The 22,258-nt window shown below is 33.4% G+C and overlaps 4 protein-coding genes across 6 annotated transcripts; 1 reads left to right on the top strand and 3 right to left on the bottom strand.

The window, feature by feature from the left end:
- Positions 1-900: 900 nt before the first annotated feature.
- LOC25493970 (homeobox protein knotted-1-like 4) lies at positions 901-6,467 on the top strand. Of its 2 annotated transcripts, none has more exons than XM_024782032.2 (5): positions 901-1,467; positions 3,892-4,012; positions 5,333-5,664; positions 5,751-5,887; positions 6,010-6,365. In XM_024782032.2, the coding sequence occupies exons 1-5, from the start codon at positions 1,066-1,068 to the stop codon at positions 6,044-6,046; spliced, it is 1,029 nt and encodes a 342-aa protein (XP_024637800.1). In that variant the 5' UTR covers positions 901-1,065; the 3' UTR covers positions 6,047-6,365. The 2 variants fall into 2 exon arrangements, with proteins under 2 accessions (XP_024637800.1, XP_013458130.1); XM_013602676.3 differs by having other exon boundaries at positions 976-1,467; positions 6,013-6,467.
- A 176-nt stretch (positions 6,468-6,643) lies between these two features.
- LOC11438191 (ABC transporter G family member 23) lies at positions 6,644-9,066 on the bottom strand. Its single transcript, XM_003609468.4, has one exon. It carries the CDS (start codon positions 8,711-8,713, stop codon positions 6,782-6,784), a length of 1,932 nt encoding a protein of 643 aa, XP_003609516.1. The 5' UTR covers positions 8,714-9,066; the 3' UTR covers positions 6,644-6,781.
- Positions 9,067-10,344: 1,278 nt separating this feature from the next.
- Positions 10,345-10,913, bottom strand: LOC11437774 (uncharacterized). Its single transcript, XM_003609467.4, has one exon. It carries the CDS (start codon positions 10,859-10,861, stop codon positions 10,412-10,414), a length of 450 nt encoding a protein of 149 aa, XP_003609515.1. The 5' UTR covers positions 10,862-10,913; the 3' UTR covers positions 10,345-10,411.
- A 1,483-nt stretch (positions 10,914-12,396) lies between these two features.
- LOC11439273 (uncharacterized) lies at positions 12,397-20,635 on the bottom strand. Of its 2 annotated transcripts, none has more exons than XM_003609466.4 (10): positions 17,467-20,635; positions 17,281-17,379; positions 17,008-17,186; positions 16,837-16,905; positions 16,599-16,751; positions 16,340-16,503; positions 16,066-16,213; positions 13,538-13,660; positions 13,355-13,442; positions 12,397-12,936 (listed from the first exon to the last, which is right to left on the bottom strand). In XM_003609466.4, exons 1-10 carry the CDS (start codon positions 20,372-20,374, stop codon positions 12,725-12,727), a joined length of 4,143 nt encoding a protein of 1,380 aa, XP_003609514.2. In that variant the 5' UTR covers positions 20,375-20,635; the 3' UTR covers positions 12,397-12,724. The 2 variants fall into 2 exon arrangements, with proteins under 2 accessions (XP_003609514.2, XP_024636819.1); XM_024781051.2 differs by having other exon boundaries at positions 17,296-17,379.
- Between the last annotated feature and the right edge of the window lie 1,623 nt (positions 20,636-22,258).

Here is a 22,258-nt window from a genome sequence, read left to right as displayed (position 1 = left end):
AGTTATCAAAAAAGAAAAAAAACAATAGGAAAAGAGGACATTGAATGAAAAACGAGAAATGGACCTCTAAGTTTTTACCTTTAAATATCTGTCCCCATCTAACACTAGAAAAGTCTAGTAATTGGACCTTTAAGTTTTTGGCTGTCCACATTGCTTACCATTCTAGGCCGATCCCTACGAAGCACCAATATTCAATCAATCACCCATTTTTATACCCAAAAGATTGCCTATCCATAATTACCTATTTTTGTCTTTATGCCCAAAGAAAATGAAAAATACCCTCGTGATCCTTTCCCTTTTTTCCTCCTCTCTCAAACCTCCTCCAAATACAAGTCAACACGTCATCAACACAATAATAATCTTCATTCTTAATTAATCTTTCTCAACCAACACTTTTATTTATTTAATTTTCAAATGACATATAGGGGTACCCAATGGACACAATGAATTATTATATACTCCTATAATACCAATAATTAATTAAAAAAGTTATTGTCATGTAGCTCCCTTAAATATCATTGATTTTTTTTTAACTCATCTGTCATTTAGATTGACTCAATAATTTTTAGTAGTATATAAGATCTAATACAATTTTAAATATACAGACTTAAGACGATGACTTTCGAAGTCTAGTCTTTAAGTCATATCCTCCTAAACATGCAATTATAAAGATTGGGTTATAATAGTCTAATATACAACAAATTTTTTAAGAGATTTAATATTGTTGCAACTCAAGACTATAAATTTAAACTTTGTCAAAAGATATCTAAATCATCTTAATTAATGATATTGGGTTCAACATCATTGATTCATATCCATGATGTCTTTGTATTTACACCAAAATAAATAAAATGACTTAATCATCACAATTTTCCCACCGTTGGATTCTCTCCCATTTGTAGATCAACGCGTCAACACCTTCCAATAAGTCATTTCCTTTCCTTAAAAGTGCTTTTCCAAATCTCTTCTTCCTTCATTCTCCCACACCACATCAACGTTCCCTCAAAATTCCCTCTTATCTTCTTAACCCTGCTTAATTTGTGTTTGGACATCACTAAAAAATAAATGGCTTTTCACGAGCATCTTCAACAAGAAATAGCTTTCCAGCGTTTCACAGAAGAGGAAGATGAAGAAAGAGCATCGTGGCTCAACAACAACAACAACAACGCACGTCAACAGAATTTCATGCAAATGGAACCAGAAAGAAGGGAAAAAAGCATGGATCGGAACCACCGGAATGACAACAATTGCGAAACGGAAGAATTAAGAGAATACAAAGCAGAGATACTAGGACATCCACTCTATGATCAATTATTATCTGCTCATGTTTCTTGTCTCAGAATTGCAACACCGGTTGATCAGCTTCCAAGGATTGATGCTCAGCTTCAACAGGCACAACGTGTTCTTCAAAAATATTCTTCTGTTGGAATTGGAAATATGGATCCCAAGGAGCTTGATCACTTTATGGTTTGTCTCTCTTTACCTGTTTTCTAATGACTAAATTTATTCAAATTTGTCTATTAATTTGACATAGATTTTACTATGTCTCTAAATTTGTGGATTTATTTCAACTTTTTTTTTTTTACTACTAGTACTGTTCAATTGATTTGTGTATTTTCTCTCAATCCACTTTTTTTTTTTTTTTTTTTTATATGAAATAATCCACTTTTTATATAGTACTATAGTTCAAACTAAAAAAAAATTCTTAGTTTAATTCCTAGTGTCTTAATTTGCCTCACTGGACTTCCAAGCTTTCTTTCAGGGTTTTAAGACATTATTTTATGGAATTAATTTGTATGTTTCTTTGCTTTTGCATATGTAATATGCATCCAATTAGGTATTTGTAAAGATATTCTAAAAACAAACATAATAAAATGGTACTAAGCTTTTTTTCAGTTTTGTTTTTCCTCATAGCTTTACTTTACTAATGTTTTTATGAAAGGAATGCAAACAATACATTTCCTAACTCACTCTTATAATATTTGAGATTCAAATTTATATATTGCACTAAATTATGTGTGACCTACATAAATTTAATAGGACATAAATTTCAACCTATAAATGAGTATTTGGTTTGAAGGATGTGTTACTGATTGTAAGTATAGTTCAATTAGTAACTCCAATGACATTAACATATAGGGGTTGAGTTTAAATCTGAGATTCCGCCGTTTCTTCATATTTAAAGTGTGTAAGTCTATTTACTTAGACTATTTAACAATAAAATAAGGATAGGTTAGAGACTCTAATGCTAGCATATTCTGTGTTATTATTGTTATGCTCGCACAAGCTACTTGTAAAATCATAAATATCAAACCTTTTGTATTTTTTTCTCTTTTTTATGTCTGAGTATACCTTATTATTTCCCTAATTTTGTGGAGCTTGAGGTTTAAAGCAGTATCTAGTACAAATAGAAAGATTATGGGATTTGTATTGTGGATATATATTAAAATATAAATGACTAATTCACAAAAAGAATAATAATAATGATAATGGTAGGAAAATCAGTGGTTTTTCAACTTTTATTATTTTCTGATGGACAGCAGTACGAGGCATTTGGGTCGTAAAAGTGAGTAATCAGTGAATCAGATTTGTCTTGGTGTGTGGCTAGTTCCAATTTAAGGGTTATTATCTTGATGCTATACTCCCTTTAATAATGGTACAAAGCATTTAGGAGTGCTTTATAGAATCTTTTCTTTCTGTTAATCTTGTCCCACTTGTTTAGGTGTGTGTTCTCTCTTCTTTTCTCTTTTTTTGCTGAAACCTTCATGGGGATCAGATTTTGAATTCTTAAGAATATTTTCTGAAACCAAACTTGATTACACTGTTTTTACTCAAACCTTACCCCATCATTGTACGTTTCTGTGGTTTGACCAAGTACAATAATGAGAATGTACATCTTGGTATTGATGTGGTATTCATAATAGATTATAGGCAAATAATGCCAACAAGTACTCTGATGATGCTTGATAAAAAATTTAAAGAAATTTTTTTTATCTTGAAAATAGTGTATCAAATCAAAAAAATTATTCCCTCTTTTCAATCATTAACAAATGTTGTAACCCTAGATTATATCCTAAGCTTGTAAGGTGAATTTCCTATCACTATAAATTCTTTTGAGATATTTTCTTTTTTTTTTTAGTTTGAGTTTTTTTTTTCAATACACTCATTAAGTTTAATAATATATGACTTTTGTCCAAACAAAAATTCTTTTGGCTTGACACACGATGTGATTGAATCGACTTAGATGCGTATTGAATTTTTAAATCAGCTTTAATCTTATTCTTATAAAACTGACTTCTAGATTTATTATGTCACGCTTTATATATCCCACTCACCTCTTTTTTAGTGTGACCTGAGTTTTTTCCACACTATATATAGTAATTGTCAGGCTACTACTTATTAAGTTCACAAATCAAGCGTAAATTGATGATTTTCAACGTTGTTTCTGACTTGATATATTCAAATTCAAATAATGATCGGAGGCACATAAACATATATAAGGGTGGACATGGTTCGGTTCAAAATGAAAACTTAACTATTTGTTAAATTTAAAATAACTGAATCGAACTGTTTGGATTTTGATTTGAACCGAACTGTTTCAAACCAAACCGAACTGTTCCGAACTGTTTGTTATTGGTACCATTGAAATATATATATATATATATATATATATATATATATATATAAAAAAACGAAATCGAATTTTAGTTACCGAACTGTTCCGAATCGAACCGAACTGAACTGTTTCAGTTCAATTTTAGAATTGTTAGTAAATAATTCAGTTTGATTTTTCTGTATTTTTCCCACCCCTATGTAAACACATATATTGAGGCATCTATTTAAGTAGGACTAATTGGGTTTTCTCTTTTGGCTCTTTGTTTGTTGTTGTAGACACATTATGTTCTTTTGCTGTGTGCCTTCAAAGAACAGTTGCAACAACATGTCCGTGTTCATGCCATGGAGGCAGTAATGGCTTGTTGGGATCTTGAGCAGTCTCTGCAAAGCTTGACAGGTACTACAGTAACTCAATTCATTATTCACAGATTAAAATGTTGTGTTGAAGTAAAAATGCACTAGTTTTTTCCCTTGACAAATGCAGTCTTTACGTGTTATTATGATTAGTTGTATAGGGTGGTGGAAGTGGAATGAAGTGAAGTTGAAAGAAATAAAATAGCATCTATTTTTTATAATATAACTTCGCAAAAACGTTTTCTATTTTTATTTTTGAAAATATTTGTTCATTTTAACTTACTAATAATATGATATGAATCTAAACTTAATTCAGTTGGGAAGAACGTTGCATAATAAATACAATGTTTGGAGTTCGAACCATGAACATCCGATTTATTCTCCTTAAAACAACGAGAATGTGAAATCCAACTAGAAACTATGGAAACAATTATGTTGCATTTTCACTCTTTTATTACTTAAAAAATTGGTGTTAACCCTCCAATTTCTATTGGAACCGGAAATAAAAATTGTTAAGTATTGTTTTAACTAAGAATCAAATTTAGGTTCACTAAACCAATTTTTTTTTTCCCGTGAGCTTAGCTAGCTCAGTTGGCAATGACAATGCATAATATATGCAAGTTCTAGGGTTCAAATCCCAGACACCACAAAAAAAAAAACCAATTTTTTATGTACAACCCAAGGATTGTTTATAATTTTTTGGAAAATGTAAATTAATATTTTACTTGATCAACATGCTAGTTATATAATAGAAGGAGCTCTTTAAAAAGAATGAGGTCTAGGTCTAGGATATAGTCTTAAATAATGTGGCGAATCAGTGTTTGAATTTTAAATGAGAGAAATTTTAAATGAGAGAAGTGTTCATATTAGAGTCTGATGAAGGAACCTATGAAAAAAATATTTTTAAAAATAATGTTGTATTTAAAAAGGTCAATTGCTTTTTTGTCAAAAAAAAAAAAGGTGAATTGCTTTATTAACAATTTGCCTCGTTTTTTTATTGGGTTAAATATATTTTTAGTCCGTACACAATTAAAAGCTTTCAAGTTTAGTCCCTACAAAAAATTTATTCACTTTTAGTCCATTACATTTTATAGAGACTATTTTAGAGGACTAAAAATATCTATTTTTTGTAAAAGTTTTTTAAATAAAGACTATTCTTACAAACGATTAAAATTACCAATAAAATTATATAAGTCTAATGTGCTCTCCAGAGAAAGTAGTAATTGCCAACCCCCCTCAGATTTTGCCTCTTTGAATTTCTTAGCATGCAATTATACGAAGCTTGTATAGTACTACGGTAAAATATTTCAAAAGTGCACTACATGTGTCTAAGATCAATGAAACTATGGTGCATCATGAGCAGGTGTATCTTCGGGTGAAGGAACAGGAGCAACAATGTCAGACGATGAAGACGAGCAGGCAGAGAGTAACGCTAGGTTATACAACGAAGGAAGTAGCCTTGACGGTGTTGATACCCTTGGCTTTGGTCCTCTTGTCCCCACAGAGACTGAAAGGTCTTTGATGGAACGAGTTAGGCTTGAGTTGAAGCATGAGCTGAAACAAGGTTACAAGGAGAAGATTGTAGATGTAAGAGAAGAAATTCTACGAAAGAGAAGAGCTGGGAAACTCCCTGGGGACACCACATCTCTTTTGAAAGCTTGGTGGCAATCACATTCTAAATGGCCCTATCCAACTGTAAGATATCATCAATATTATTATGTTGGCTATGTTCATTTCATACTTTGTGTTGCACTTGTGAATATATATGAATTGTTTTATAGGAGGAAGATAAGGCTAGATTGGTGCAAGAAACAGGCTTGCAATTAAAGCAAATAAATAACTGGTTTATTAATCAAAGGAAAAGGAACTGGCATGCTAACTCCCCATCCTCTAGTAGCTCCAAAACCAAGCGCAAGAGGTAGTACCATAAACTATTTTATGTTAGTTATGACTTCAGTCAGTGTGATTTAGTAGCAAAATGGCTTTTAACAAAATCCTAAACTTTATGACTGCATGTTTAAGTTTTATTTTTTATGATAGCAGTGCAGGCGATAGCAGTAACCAAAGCTTCATGTGAAAAATATATTCACATATATATATATATTTTGAGCAAAGTATTCTTCTTCATCTAACCTGCACGTGCTCATGAATGTGAAAACAATGGAATACGGATGTAGAAGGGGAAATGTTTATATGATGAAATCGGTTGTTAAGAAATAGTATTCGTGAAATTATATAAAGTCCTTGCATTGTTAAATATGAGGTTGCTGCTTGATATCTGATATTGGAGGATAAGGCACTGTCTATTAGATTTAATTGGTAGTATGATGATTGTTGATACATATATGTATTTCCCTACTTGAAAAAAATAGATAGATAAATGAATCTTCAATAAATTTATTATTTGTACATAGAATTAAATCTAGCAGGGAGAAATGTAGAGATTTGATCATTTGAAATGAATGATAAGGAGAACACATTTCCTCCTCTCAAAACAAGTAATTAATTCATTCCTGTAAAAAAAAAAAAGTAATTAATTCATTCACAAGTCCATCTCTTTGTGTCAGCACCAAATTTATTATTTGTATGATAAGCTGTGAGACTCATTTTGAATTCTTATTATTCAAGGTATTAAAAAAAGAGAACAATCATAAGGAGATAGTGACAAGACATATATTTTAAAAGTAGAATATTATATATCTGTAGTATATTATATCATACAAATAATAGCCTAAGAAACATCAAATAATTGGTTTTCTGTGGAAAAAGCCTCATTTGTCCACAACATTATGAACATAGAAACAAGTTTGTGTTATATTGTAGTCTTGGAGGCCTTTCTAGCAAGTATGACCCAACAAAGCAAACGATAGAACACAAAGAATCCAAACATTATCCCCACATTCATCCACCTATTATCCTTTTCAATTCCTCTACTCTTCAAGACATCAAATCCAGTAACCAAACACATTGAAGAAGAGCCTTGTGAGAAACACTCATTTCCAACATTCCAATACTCATTTGTGAGTAATGCATCCAAAGGGTACCTATAAAGTGACACATAATACATAAAAAGCCAATATTTTGGAATACTCTCTTTTGGAATGAAGTATCCAGAGAATAGAAAAAAGGCTCCAAGAACTGTGCATATGAGTGAATTTCCTGAAATGAAATCAGGAGACACAGAACTCAAAAAGAGAACTAAAGAACTTGCCATCAGCACAATGAGCCAAACAACAAAAGTGAAGAAAGTGAAGGCAGTGAGTGAAGGATTGAGTCCAACAATCCAATAAACAGGAACTGCAAAAAGTAAAGATACTACAAACAAAAAAGGAAGAAAAACAAAAGTGTTGGCTATCAAGTAAGAAGAAATTCTGTAAGCTCCTCTTGATGCTTCTTTCATTAGAACAGTTCTCTCTTGAAGATATATTGGAAGTGCTTCAACTGTTGAAGACAAGAGAAAACTGAGACTAAATGCAAACAGACCTAACCTTTCTGCAATTCCGTCTTCATCTTTTCTTACCTTTATATAAACACTTGCTAAACCAAATCCACCAACTAATGCTTGCATTGTTCTAGCTAAAAAAAGTTGCTTTGTTCTATAAATAATCTTCCAAAATCTTGAACACAAAAATAGTATCTCCATCATGTTTACATAACAAAGATGTCCAAAATTTTCCTTTTCATATTGTGATTGGAAAACGTCGCTTCCAATGTTTTCTTCCTCTGGCGCCCACATGGAACTTGGAAAAGAAGTTTCGTTTTCGTGGACGATGAAACTACTAGAATTATCTTCTAAACTTTGTATAATTTCCATTGAAAATTCAAGGGCATTAAGTTGCAATGGAATTTGAAATCCCAAATTAGATATTCTTTCCTCTAGTGATTCCAAACTACCATTATGAACTACTGAACCATGAGAAAGGATCAAGAACTTAGAAATATATTGCAATATTCTATAGCTAGGTTGATGAATTGAAAGTATCACTATCCTTTGCTTTGATTTAACCATTGAAGAAAGAAGCTCAATAACATGAAGAGCTGAGGTACTATCAAGTCCTGATGTTGGTTCATCCAAGACTAAAATTGGTGGATTGTGAATCATATCAACACCAATTGATACCCTTTTTCTTTCACCACCAGAGACACCTCTATTTTCATCATCACCAACAAAACTATGTGCTACATGAAAAAGTCCTAACTCTTGCATTAAGTTTTCTACTCTTAATTCTCTTTCTTTTGGTGTCATTTCTTTTAGCCTAAACTTTGCACCAAATAGCAAAGTTTCTTTCACTGTTAGAAGTGGAAGCAAGTTGTCTTCTTGTGAAACAAAGCCACATATTTTTCTTAACTGAGATGGAGTACTCATAGGGTGATCATTGATTGAGATAGTTTTGGGGTTGAAATCTTTGTCTTTTATTCGCCCCGCGATTATTCTAAGAAGGGTGGATTTGCCTGTGCCACTAGGTCCGACAACTGCGACAATTTCGGAAGTTCTGGCAACAAAAGAAACAGATTTGAGTATGTTTACAGGATGTGGTTTTTGAGTAAGGCTTTTAAATGAAAAGGGAATGGTTTTATAAGGGTGCAAAGTATAGGTGAGGTTATTAATAGAAAGTTTGTATGAAGTTGGTGGTGGTGAATGATGGAAAGAAGAGGAAGAAGGACTAATGGAAGAATTAGAAGTTGAAAAGAGTATGACAGAATCATCTTCATTGCTGCTTTGTGGTTTCAAGCAAGATGCCATTGTGTAGATTTGATTATTCTTGGTTCATGATGAGTGAGTGAGTGAGTGAGAGTTTAAGAAGGAAGAACTTTGAGAAGAAATATGGAAGTTGAAACAACCAAGTTGACTATTGACATGTTTGGTAGAGGTAGTTTATCTGAGATAATTGTTTTACTCAATTTTGGTTCATATGGGAATAATTTATTGTTGATTTCTTTTTATTTCGCCAACTTTGTAACCAATTTCCTAGCTAGAATTCCAAACTTACATCAACTTGGAAATTCTATCAAATCTGAACTACATTGAATAGTTAGGTGACTTGCCATTGTAGAATATTGTGGCATGTATGGGAAGTTTTTAGATCAAGTACATTCATTACGAAAAGTTTTTTAATCAGCCATTACTTGCAAAATTGAAATTTTACAAGGAGATCCTCAGTAATATTTTATTTATTTATTTATTTTGGAAGTTTTATATTTAATTTATGTTTATAGTAAAAGTCTTGTTTATATTTCTTCACATTTACAACACTCTTCCTGGTATCAAAACTCTTGTTTGAACACTCAAAAAGTGAATTACAACGTTAATTCATTAAAATAACAAAAAACTACTAAAAAAAATAGTTATAAGGTTTTCAAAACGGAATCAATCCAATAAAAAAACTGCAAACTGAACCAACACAAATCAAACACTAAAAAAAACGTATTTGATTTGAATGTATTCAAATCATTTTTTTACTCAACGACATATTGTTGTTGTAACCAATTCAAAATTTTATTATGATATTTTTATTGACATACATGTGCCTTAATAATTTTTAAAAATTGTCGTATTCTCGTGCCCGTACTCGTGTTGCAATGTGTTTCTTTTTCCATCCTCCAGCCTGTTTCGGATTATGAAATACAAAAGATCGTAGAGTGTTGGAGGTGTTTTTAATGTGGTTTTACATTGTTCTATCTATATAATTTGAAAAGAAAATCTCAATTTTTTTAATTAGTTGTAGTTTTCTTTTGGCTTAATTGCACTTTTGGACCTCTATCTTTCCAAAAGTTGCGGTTATGGACCCCTAACTAATTTAAATACAAAACAGCCCCCTATGTTTTGATTCTTTGGCAGTTTTGAACCCCCAGTCCAGTGTTGACTCGGTCAAGTTGACGTGGCACCTTAAGTGAGGTGCCACGTGTCAAATTTTTTATTTTTATTTTGCCTTGGGGGGTCAAAACTGCCAAAGAATCAAAACATAGGGGGCTGTTATATATTTAAATTAGTTTGGGGTCCATAACCACAACTTTTGAAAAGATAGGGGTCCAAAAATGCAATTAAGCCAAAAGATATTTATTTATACCTTTTCTTTTCTTTGGAAATTTGATTGAAGGTGAAGGATGATTGATGGATTATAAATCAAAGATATTTATTTATACCTTTATTGCAAGAAGACAACTTGAATTGCCCTCTAACACGATAAGGAATTACGAGTCAAATAATTTGTCCTAAGGCAAAGGTAACGAATAAACGACTTTGTACGCGTCGTCAATACCACTTGCATACTTTTCGAATACATCCATAACTTTTTGCTATCGAATCATTCCTTGAATTTTTGTCTTGAAATCCTTACTTTATTTATTTGTTTATCGGTTCAAATAAATATAGAATTATATAACAAATGTAGGTAATCAATTAAATTAAAATCTTTGTAAATACAAGAACATTACATATATATCATGTTTCATTCTGGCGACGTGCATCTGGATAAGGATTAGAAAACCTGGTAGAAAAACTTGGAGGCAAATATTCTTCATCTTCACTTTGAGCCCCACTATTAAAATTAAGAGCATAACTATGTGCATCATATTGAAACCTATGCTTTTGTTGTTTTTTCCCATACCCACTTATTTTTCTAAGAAACGTTTTCCACTTAGGACCAGCAATCACTTCTGAAGTCTCCTTCATCTTCTTCAACTTGTCCATCATCCATGTCTCTTCTCCTCTATTTCCTTCACTCTTTTCATTAAGTAGATGTTTACCTTCTTCGTCGTGGCGTTGCCACCATTTCGAGGTGAATATCCGTGACCATCCGCACCCGCATCCATACCCGTTTGTCTCTTCGAAATCTTGTTTGCTTTCCATTTCCATTTCCATCACCAATGGTCTTCCCTCATAGGCAGCCATGTTGTTTTTTAAGTTGTGAGTTAATAGAGGATTTGATCATTGAGAAAGCATATATATGGTGATAGAAGGAAAGGAAGAAAAGTCAAAGAAACCGTATGACAAATTTGAATTTTCAATATATATATGGAAGGTTCTAAGCAAATATCCTCGTGTGTTAGTTCCTTACATTATATACGCTTTCGACGCTGACAATACTCAACAATAACATATTATATTAGCATAAAAATAATGGGAAAAGTTATAGAAGATGATAAGTGAAGCAATATGTTCTTTTTGGATTTTTAAATTGTTGTATTTGGATTTCCAAATTCATCTACCCAAGTTTACTAGGTTGAATCACGATCAGGTCGCTCTCTTTAAGACGTTTTGTTGCACTGTTCAAAATTGTGCAAACTATCAACCACGCCGCCTCCAGGATAAAACAAGTTCAGCTACAACTGTTCGATTAACTACTGCACTGTAGAAAACCATTCGAGAATTACACCTCCAATATGGTACCAAGACCATTCTTTTAATACTGAAACCACTTTAATATGGTACTGTTACCACTCTATTATGGTGTTGAGACCACTCGAATATGGTGTTACCACCATTCTAATTATTAACATCTCCAACTATGATACTATGATCACTCAAATATGGTTTTACACCATTCTAACATCTAACTTCTTCAAGAATCGAAGAAGAATATATTTTAAGATCATTCATAATTTTGAAGGGACATTACACCGAAAAAGGGACTATGATCTTAAATTATTATTTATTCCGAAGGACATAAAAATATCGAAGGGACTATGAATTTAAGACCATTCTTAATTCCAAAGGGACATCTAAACCGAAAAGGGACTATAGTCTTAAGAACACTCTTAATTCCGAAGGGACGGAAAAAAGGAGATGAAGAGAAGAAAGACTCGTCAACACAAGTCAAGAAAGGGAGAAGAGAGAAAGATTCCCGACAACTCAATGAAACTCTTTAGTGTAATTTCTGAACTAGGAAAGATAGGACATTCAGTTGGATTCTCAATCTTATCACGACAAACATAACCTAAAATTACGGGAAGTGATATCTATGAATAAACAATAATAATTATTATTATTTTCATCATTATTAAGTATTTAAAAATAAATACCACTATTTAAACACTGCTAGTGTGTGTTATATTTTATATGGACCCCCACACTCTATTTTTTCAATTCACACAACACAAGATCAAAGTTTAATAACTTGATGTTTAATCTTCCAACCTTCCAATTTCTTTCCGTCTTCACACCAATGTTCCAATACAATATTAATTAATATTTTATTTTGTATATATCAGGATTAAATTTCATTTCATGTTGACCCACCATAGTCCAAAGTTTCAAACCGTGTCATGCTTTAATTGCTTATTTTTATTGGGTGGGAACCATTCTACGCACGGTACAGGAAAATAAACAAACTAGTAGAAAGTTCAATGAATGAACAAAAACAATTATCATCATAAGAAAAATATATTCTGTCATAAACAAGGATCATAAGAAAATATGGAGTACTATTAATTAATTAACAATGCATATGCGTGAAAATGGTTAAACATTTTAGAATATCCAATAAAACAAGTTACTATCAAAATATGAACAAAATGTTCTGTTCATAGGTTACCAATAATATGAATATACAACCTAACCTTCCCCTCTCAATGATACGTACTGCAAAATGCATTGGTGAGTCAAATGGATGATAAACACCAGAGAGAAATCTGATGTTAAAGCATCATGCTGTACAGTTGTGGAAAAATGAATTGGAAAGCAAGAACTTCCTTCATTAAAAAGCAAATCCTCCTGTTTTGCTTCTATAACAATCTAAAACGAACATAATAAAAATCATTTGTTGAGTTGTGCGTGCAAAGAAGAGGGTTGTAGCTGTTGATTTTGGCGTTTAGTTGACATTGACATAGAACGCAATTCATCAGCAATGTCCGTGAAGGTGGGTCTCTCTGACGGCTCTGAGGACCAACATCTCTCCATCAGCAAACTCCATTCTGGATCACAAGATTGAGGAATTGGAGGGCGCAAAGTGTTGCTCACAATACCACCTGAATTATATTTGGAAAACCAACATGAAACTGTTCAATAACTCAGACATGTAGTTAAATTGTAAATTTAATCACCATTTTAGTCATCTAAATTGCAAGGATCAAACAATTTTGGTCTCTTAAATTGTCTTAAATTGAAGAATGTCACTCAATTTAATCCCTTCGCAAAAATATCCATTTAGGAAACATCCATCAAAACCAATAAAAACCTACATATTGCCTTGAATCCTCTCTTACAGGCATCAAGACAAACACAGAATCTTTAGAATACCGGTCTTATTTAAAAAAAAAAAAAAAAAAAAGAAGACTAAATTAGCCAATGTTATTCAATTTAATGGACTAAATTGTCGTTTCATATATTAGAAAGACTAATTTACTTGACATTTACCATGAATTCAAGAATTCAACCATGGATTACCTATAATAGCACCATAGTGCAAATCAGCGTATGGCTCTTGTCCAGTTAAGAGTTCCCACATCACAATACCAAATGAAAAGACATCAACCTAAAACAAAAACAAGTTTAAACAGTGACAAAATATGAAGAAAACATATCAGAAAAAAAGTTCATGGACCTTTCAGGTTAAGTAAAAGCATAGACCTTCTCTGATACAAGGCTACTGCTTCCATTCAGCAATTCCGGAGCCATCCATGGTAGAGTTCCTCTCACACCTCCAGAGATCAGTGTCTGACATTTTACTTTGGATAGACCCAAGTCACCAACCTGATATCAAGAGCAAGCAAATATGTAAACTGTAAACAAATTGTTCTGCGATCTATACTGTAAACAAACTGTAAACAAATTACTCTGTGCTCAAATAATGGTGGTTTTGTTGATCAGAAAGCAAGTAATGAATAACAATAAAACTAGTCAAAGGAAAATTGAGGGAAAAATATATGGACCATGTTTTGTTTCTGATGTTTATGTCATTTTATGAATTCTCTATACAAAATAGGCTTAGGTTTTTTATGTACCATTCTAAGCTAAAAACACAATCAAACAGTCCAATCAAATCCAAAATAAGTTTGAATTGCTTTGATATAAACATTAACCAATGCAGCTGGTTTTCAAATTATAGAAACTGAATGGTTTAGCTGGGGTTTCTACCTCCTATGTCTTACAGTCAATCTCAATTGGACCACAAACACTTCTTACTTAAGACAAGTAATGAAAAGTTTGCAAGTTTATAACAACTAAAACGATGAAACATATGTAAGGTTGGATGGCAAACAAAAACAACATAACAAAGATTTGACTAGCAAAAGATTCTTGTATGAAGCTCCAGTAAACTAAATAAGATGCTACACTAGTCAAGAGCAAATTATCAATTCCTTCGTAAAAAGAACAGGAAGCGAATTAAAGGCTGTGTCATTGTTCAATCACCAAAGGACACTAGAGAGAAGCATTCCAAAGAATTTTCCAAAAATAAGCATACGCAATTGTCTACTACTCATTATGGGAAGCCTGGTAACAATTAACATAAGATGATCCTACAAAGTAATCAACAGGTAGAATTTTCAGTGACTTTGGAGGGATTTACATTTGGTCAATGCATCAATGGACTATAACAGAAATTAAAATTACTTTAGGTATAAAATTTCAGTCACAATTTTTTCAAATAGTATGTGAGATGTAACATATTAAAACTTTCATAGAGTTTTCCTTCAGTTTCATGCCCTGAATATACCAGAATAAGACAGTTCTTATGTGCACCACCAAAAAAAGTCTGAAACAAATCTTCGAGATTCTTATTACCATGCATATAATCAATACTAGCTTGACATAAATTGCAGAACTTTTTAAAAGAGAGTCTGAGCTAAGGAAGAAATATAGCGTAGAAATTAAATTAGAACAAAAAATAGGCAAGAAAGAGAGTTAGAGCTTAAACAGGAGGAAACAAATTTATTTTGACATTCCATGATTAAAGCCTGATAATGTAGGCCGGCTTTCAAACTTTTTGACTCTAAGATGATCAGAGCCCTTTGCTTTCTGAGTAATGATTAAATGTGTTCAAACTTCAAAGTATGAAATAAGCCTTATAGAGTCAGAGCATGAAGCTAGAAGCATTCTCAACAAAAGAAAAGGTAGATAATTTAGTTTCTTAGATGAAAATTCAGTAGGTAATGGTGTGAATGACATCAACATTAACACAATTTATTCACTGTTTCAAAAGATTGTAAACATATTCACAAATAACAGCGTTCAAGTAAAAAGAGTCAGCAAAAATAACAACAACATAAAACTCACTCAAAGAAAAACAAATAACGTAGAGAGGAGGAGTCTGATTTTCAATGGTAAACCACTTGTTAATGAGAAACAAAGTGAATGTGGATCTATTAGTGAAATTATATCTCCACAATGTGTATAGAAGAACCATAATCCAATTTGTGACGTGATGAAAGAATTGCATACCAGATTTTAACTTTTCTGTCATCTATACATTTTAGAAAGTTAGTGCAAGCTAAACATTAAATCCAACTTAAAATTATGACCTTGTGGGTACGAAATTATGGGGGCTTCCCAACTAGAGTCGGATAGATAACCTTATGTTATGTACAATCCAGTCCTACACATTCATAGGTGTGATTTTTCTGTGTTTAGCGGGTATGTATCAGCACCTTAATCAGTCTATGACTCATCCTTCAAATGAATACCCATTAATTTCTGTTTTGTGTTTATGTTCCCATATATCCACTGTAGTGAAAATTTGGTCACCCAACAAAACCTTTGCTGTAGCCTATAAGCAACGATTCTAAATTTCTAACCAATATATGACTATACCCTTTTGCATATAAATTTTCACTTACATCATCACAATCACATGTAGCCTAACCAAAACCTTTAGCACAGACGTAATTAAAATATCAAATGATGTTATCTAATACATCACACGATGTATTTTAGTGATTTCCACGGCTTGCATTCCCTTAATCAGTGTAATCAGGAAATGATCAATCTAGCTTATTAGGTTCTTTAAAGGGAACCCCCGTCAGTGCATTCCAAAGATATTACTTGTCTGCTCAATTTCAGCAGCACAGAAGTATGTCACATAGTTACTTGAATTAATAAGAAACTAACTTATATGGATCACAATGTACTAAGTGGTCATCAGTATCAAACATTTAAACCTTGCATATTGGGCGGTGTGGATCTCGGAGATTCACAAGCAAGTTGTCGCTTTTCAAGTCAAAGTGTACTATGTTTTTTCCATGCAGGTATTCCATTCCAAATGCCACATCCATTGCAATCAAAAGACGTCTGCGCTTGTCTAGATTCCTGATATGATTGTGTTAGTATCATGATTTTATCATTATGGAAACAGTAAATTAAATAAGGGTAATTAAAAGGAACCAAGAGACAAACATGCACATACACATTCTAATAAATGTATGCACACATTACCTCTCACTCTTTTGCAATGCAGTCCGGAGAGAACCATTAGTCATATACTCAGTTACTGTTGCCACAGAATCTCCTGGGCCATCAAGTACAACACCGTAGAAAGCAACCACATTTGGATGGTGCAAGTCAGCAAGCTTGATTGCCTCATTCCAGAAGTCATCTCTCTATTTGATGCATAAATAGAGAATCAACGTAAGTTAGTTTCTCGATCACTGACGAGAGAAGGAAAAAATGCAAATCTTAGTGATAAAATACAGACCATGCGCTCTTGCTCTGAAGGCTTTCCAGCAAAACATCTATCAGTTATTCGCTTGATTGCAACATCAGTTCCCCTCCATTTTCCATGATAAACAGTTCCAAAGGTACCAGAACCCAATTCTGTCAGCTCTTCAAGGTCACAGTTCTTTATAATCTTGTAAAGTTCCAACAAAAAGGTGTTAGCTCAGGTCTGCTGATTTTAAAAAATCATAGAAGAGAAAACATGAAAGACATTCAACCTGCAGACGTCCGACACCAGATGTCGGAAAGCCAAAGTTACCCTTTTCTGGTGGGTTGCTCTTGACATCCTAAATGGAAAAATAACATAACATTTAAAATAATACTAACAAAATAGCATCGAAGGGGAGAACGGCATAAAAAAATATTGAGCAATTTATAAACAAAATCACCTGAGTTATATCTCTACATTTCGCATCTATTAGATTATTTTGAACATCACCTTCCTCGATGTTTTCATGACGGGAAACATCTCCGGCTTGCAAGCTAGGATTTGAAGGAGCACATGGGTGCAGAACAGAAGCTGCTACATCTTCAGCAACAACTTTAAGTTGTTGGTCTTCGTTTGAGCCTTTAATAAACAAAGCAAAACAAAATGAATATGTGCTACGAGTTATGCAACCATCTATAACTAGTTACATTTTTTAGACTAACAATTTGCGAACCTTTGTCACACCAACCATTTTCAAAATTTAAATTCTGTTTGAATGACTCGTAGAGGTTGCCATCCAATTGTGCATCTAAATTTGATTTCTTGTAGGTTCCTGGATTTTCACCAAAGTAATCCTTATAAAAATAGGTTTCTTTCTCCAATGTAGGTTTGCTCAGTACATAAGGTGGAAAGAAGGTACCTTGTTGTATATTCCAAAGATCCTGATAGCCAAAAACTGAGTTTGGAGAATCCTGCATATCCCCAAACATATAAGATGGTGATGATGTAGATGATGTTGAATCATCCTTGTGATGGTTTACGATCTTTGATTGAGTAATGTCCAACACAGGTGGTTGTGCAACATCAATGTATTCCCCTGTCCTGGAACTGTGCCTGGATGAAATTTCCTTAGAAGAACATGGCTGCACACCTATCATCTTAATTTTATTTGCGTCAACTATCAATTTTGATGTGCCAAAGTTGTTATCCAGAATCACCTCTTCCTCTGCAGCAATCTGAGTGTTGTCTTCTAAAGGTTTATCAATTGGAAGCATGCATTGATCATTACTTACATAACCTTCTGCCATGTGAATCTTGAGTGTGTCATTCCCTCCATCAACAGATCTAAGATATCCCTGTCTAATCCAACTATCTACTGCATCTGATTTAGAAACAACACCAGTAAGCTCATTAGTGTATTCTTTGGGAGATACTTGAGCAATGCACTCCGAAGTATGTATAGCCGTTCCATCAACTATAGGTATATCATTATTGACATCTTTATTCACAAGCTCATCTTGTTTAACCCAGGTTTCACCCGGTGCCTTATGCTGGTGGCCAACATCACCTGGATATGATGGTGGTGTTGTTCCCATGGCCCCAAGCCCATCCCCAGAAGAATGTTTTTCACCTATCCTACCAATCGTTTCTTGGATACATGAATTCATGCTATGATCAAATTCTTTTGGATTTTGTATAAAAATCCTACCACCTTCATGTTGAGGCTCAAAATTATTAGAAATCCCAGTATTATCAGTAGAAGGTCTTACTCCATTATGAGCTTCCAATTTGCTAATGGCACCTGGTCTTGCGCTAAAACCTTGTTCAACAACGCCTTCCTTTAAGGGTGATGCCACCATAGGCTCAACCCTCATTGTTGCTTGCGCTTTTATGTTGTCCTCCATCGGAAAACTATTGTAGCTTGGGCTTGAATCATTAACTGGACTCGAACTGCCATCGTGTTGATCCTGAACCACTGGATCTGAATGGGCATGAGGCAGCTTTTTCTGACACATAGAACAGCCCTCAGCTCTGTGGATTTGCTCTGGGGTAATAACTTGCTGTTGAGGTAATAACCCATCAGAGAAAACAACATGCTCTTGTGGAGGAACCTGAACCCAGCTGCAATTACCCCCAACTATGATAGATGGAACTTGATTCACTGGAACCTGATATGTATTGTAGTTGTGTTCCGCAGGAAGCTGGACAATCCTTATGCCTGATGTATTTTCGTCACTATATTGGTTCAGATGATTGTGCTGCGGTTGCATAAATGGTTGTGGCTGGATGACGTTTGATCTTATACCAAGACGAGAAGAAGGTTGAGTCATTGTCATTTGTGCTCCGGGGATGGCCTGATGGAAAGCTAAACCGGAAGCATTATTATGAAACTGTTGTTGGGTGAAAACAGGCCCCGTCTTTCCTAAAAGCTGATGATTTGGGAACCCCATCTGGGGAGGCAGCTGAACATACTCTGCGTGGTTCAGATAAGGTGAGGGAGGTGGGATTTCCATTCTAGATTCTGTGTGGTTCGGATAAGGTGAGGGAGGTGGGATTTCCATTCTAGATTCTGTGTGGTTCAGATAAGGTGAGGGAGGTGGGATTTCCATTCTAGATTGGTGCAACTCATATGGCTGCTGCGATAAAGCAACAGGCACAGACTTTTCTAATTCAACCTCATTATGAATATATGGATTGTGATTTGGACCAGTCTTAGCCACAGACATGCCAAATGAAACAGGCGAAGCACCTGAGTAAACTGGTGTACAAGACTCAGAAACCAAAAAACCTGCACTTGTGTCCGGAGAACCCGCCACATTCTCTCTAGGCGATAAAACATAAGGCGTTGAATCCCCTTGACCGACAACTGGGCTATCAATAGAATCTATCCCACTCAAATCAGAATTTTGTGTTGAAGCCGCACTAGTAACACTCTCCTTACTCTTGAACCCACCACAAACCACCCCATTCCCATCAACAAGACCATTCACAGCATCAAAATACTTCTGCCCCGTATCCTGCAAATCCCCAAGCTGCTCTCCACCGGTAACATCAACCTCCGAAAACGGAAACAAAAAAACCCTCAATTTAGCAGAACCATCAGGAGATCTCTCGACCAATTTCCCATACTCCTCCATCATATTCTCAACATCATCGGGACAAGCAATCGAAACCAAAGCATCGAGATCCTCCTCAGGTAACTGATACTTAATAGCTACAGGTTGTCCGTAAGTATCAACCATTTTCTGCACCAAATCATTAAAACTCACATTTTTCTTAACACTAATTATCCTTGTTTGTCCACCAACATATCTCAACACGCCATCACTAGGCCTAGGCAAAATCTTCCCACCAAAACTACACAAAAACTTAACTTTCCTACCCGAATTTGAATCATCGCTGGTCTCGTCAACAGACCTAGTTCCACCATTACCACCATAAGTATAACCATTTACATTCACAGTTACACCATCATTAACAACCTTATGCAAACTATTATTATTATTATTATTATTATTATTATTATTATTATTATTATTGTGATTATTACTATTTGCACCCCCTACCCAATTTCCTAAATTCAATACATTCCCAGCAACAACACGGTTCCCAAAACTAGAGCCATAGTTTAATCCAATGGGACGAACGCACCAGGTTCCTGACGTTGCGGGGGACGAGACCGACGGTTGATAGAAATAATCGGAAACTGAATCTGGAGTCGGCGGCGAGGTGACGCTTGCCGGAGAAATGAGTGGCTCCTCCATCATTATCGGAGCAACGTTCAATACGCGTAGATCTTTTGGAACGGAATTTTGATCAAACGCCATGGATGCATAAAACTGTTGATCGAGAATCAGATATTTGAGATCACAATGAAACGAAGCAATGCGAAATTATGATGAGAATTAAATGTGAAAAGTGTAATTAAAATGAATCAATAATTGAAAACGAAGAATGATGGTGATGGAAAACAATTGATTTATGAATGTGATGCTAAAAATAGGGATTGATTTTAGTATTATCAGTGATGAAGGATTATTTCTTTCCTTCCATTTACAGTGCCGATATTTCTCTCGCAATAACCAATAGAATCAAATCAAATCAAATCTTTCTTTTATTCATTTTTCAAAAATCAGAGAGAAAAAGAAAAAAAGGGCATCATTAATATTTTCCCGGGAAAGTGGTGCGTACCGCGGGAATCAGTTTACACGTGTTTTTTTTCTTTGAATTAGTTTACACTTGTTTTTAAGGAATACTTAATTTCAAAAATAAAAACAAAAATTCCTTTACTTTTTTCATGACAATATTTTTTTTAACGGTTTGTTTGTTAGATTAATATTCAACTCAAGATTTATAACTATTTTTGTTTAAAACAAATGTCGATTAAGATTTACTCACAAAATATATCAATCAAGAATTACGACATAATCGATCGGTTGAGCAATTTAAAAAATTTATTGAACAATCATCTAACTTAAAATAATTAATTACAATTGTTTTAAATCGACTAACAAACCAAATTCAACACACCTTATCATTCTTTCAAATATAAACACGCATTATCATATGCATTGCATCGCTAAGACCTACTTCTAGTTATTCAAAATAATAAATGCACATAAAGTTTTTTTATAAATTATTAGAGCCTGAAGATTGTACAATACAAATGCATCGTATGAGACGGTTAAATGGGTCATGGCCTTTTAATTATTTAGAAAAACATACTTAATTTTTTTCAGAGGCATGCTTATAAATTTGCTTGGGTTGATTATATTAGACATATATACATGATATTTTTTAATCTATAACAATATATAATAGGGATATGGAATTTTAGGCTGGATTTTTTCAATTATATCCTTAAACAGATTTTTCAATAAAAATGTTTTATCGTTGGTGCAGTTCAAAAAGATATTAAAATTTTATTATATTTTCTATATTGTAGGTGTCATTGAAAAATTTAGGCATGGTTTGTTAAGTTAAATTTGTTCCTTTGACTGAAATCAAGGCATGCTTCTTTTTGTTATAGTTATATTTTTGTGTATGGGTGTTCAGGTGTAATTTCTTTTCTGTTTTTTTTTTTTTTTGTTGCTTCTTTAGTGGCAGCTTGTTTGTGTAAATATTTATCGGTGGTCTTTCTTTAGCACGCCTTGTGCAGATTGAATCATTGTGGTTTTTAATGGTATTTCATTTTGATTTGTTCAAAAAAATATATATATATAAAAGTCACGAACATTTATACCTGAAGCATGGCCTATATATTCCTTATGACCTGTTTTATTTATTTTTTTAGGAAAAATCCTTATATTTTATGATTATTTATTTCATTTCACATTGTATTTATTATTCTATCTTAAAAACGTGTTGTATTTTTGTTTTTTTATTCATTGTATTTTTTCATGTATTTGAAATGGCAAGAAAAAAAAAAACTATGGGACTACAAAGGTATTTAAGACAATATATTACTAAAAATAAATTTATTTTGACGTCAAGTTCATGACATTGTATTTATATGGTATTGTTCATTTTGGGTTTTATGCGACTCTCACAATCGTTGTTTCTTAAAGACATTTTTTTTATGATTGGAACAAAAGAATACAAATAGCAATTAACACTTGTTGATTTTCTTGGTGTCACACTCACACCATCAAGTTAAAAGGTTCAGCACATCTTGAGTTTTTCCATTATATAAAGAATCTCGATTTGATGTT

Source organism: Medicago truncatula, chromosome 4 (genome assembly GCF_003473485.1).
Source record: "Medicago truncatula cultivar Jemalong A17 chromosome 4, MtrunA17r5.0-ANR, whole genome shotgun sequence".
Classification (NCBI taxonomy): Eukaryota; Viridiplantae; Streptophyta; class Magnoliopsida; order Fabales; family Fabaceae; genus Medicago; species Medicago truncatula.
Note: the sequence above shows the minus strand (reverse complement) of the source record. Positions and strands in the feature narration are given on the sequence as shown.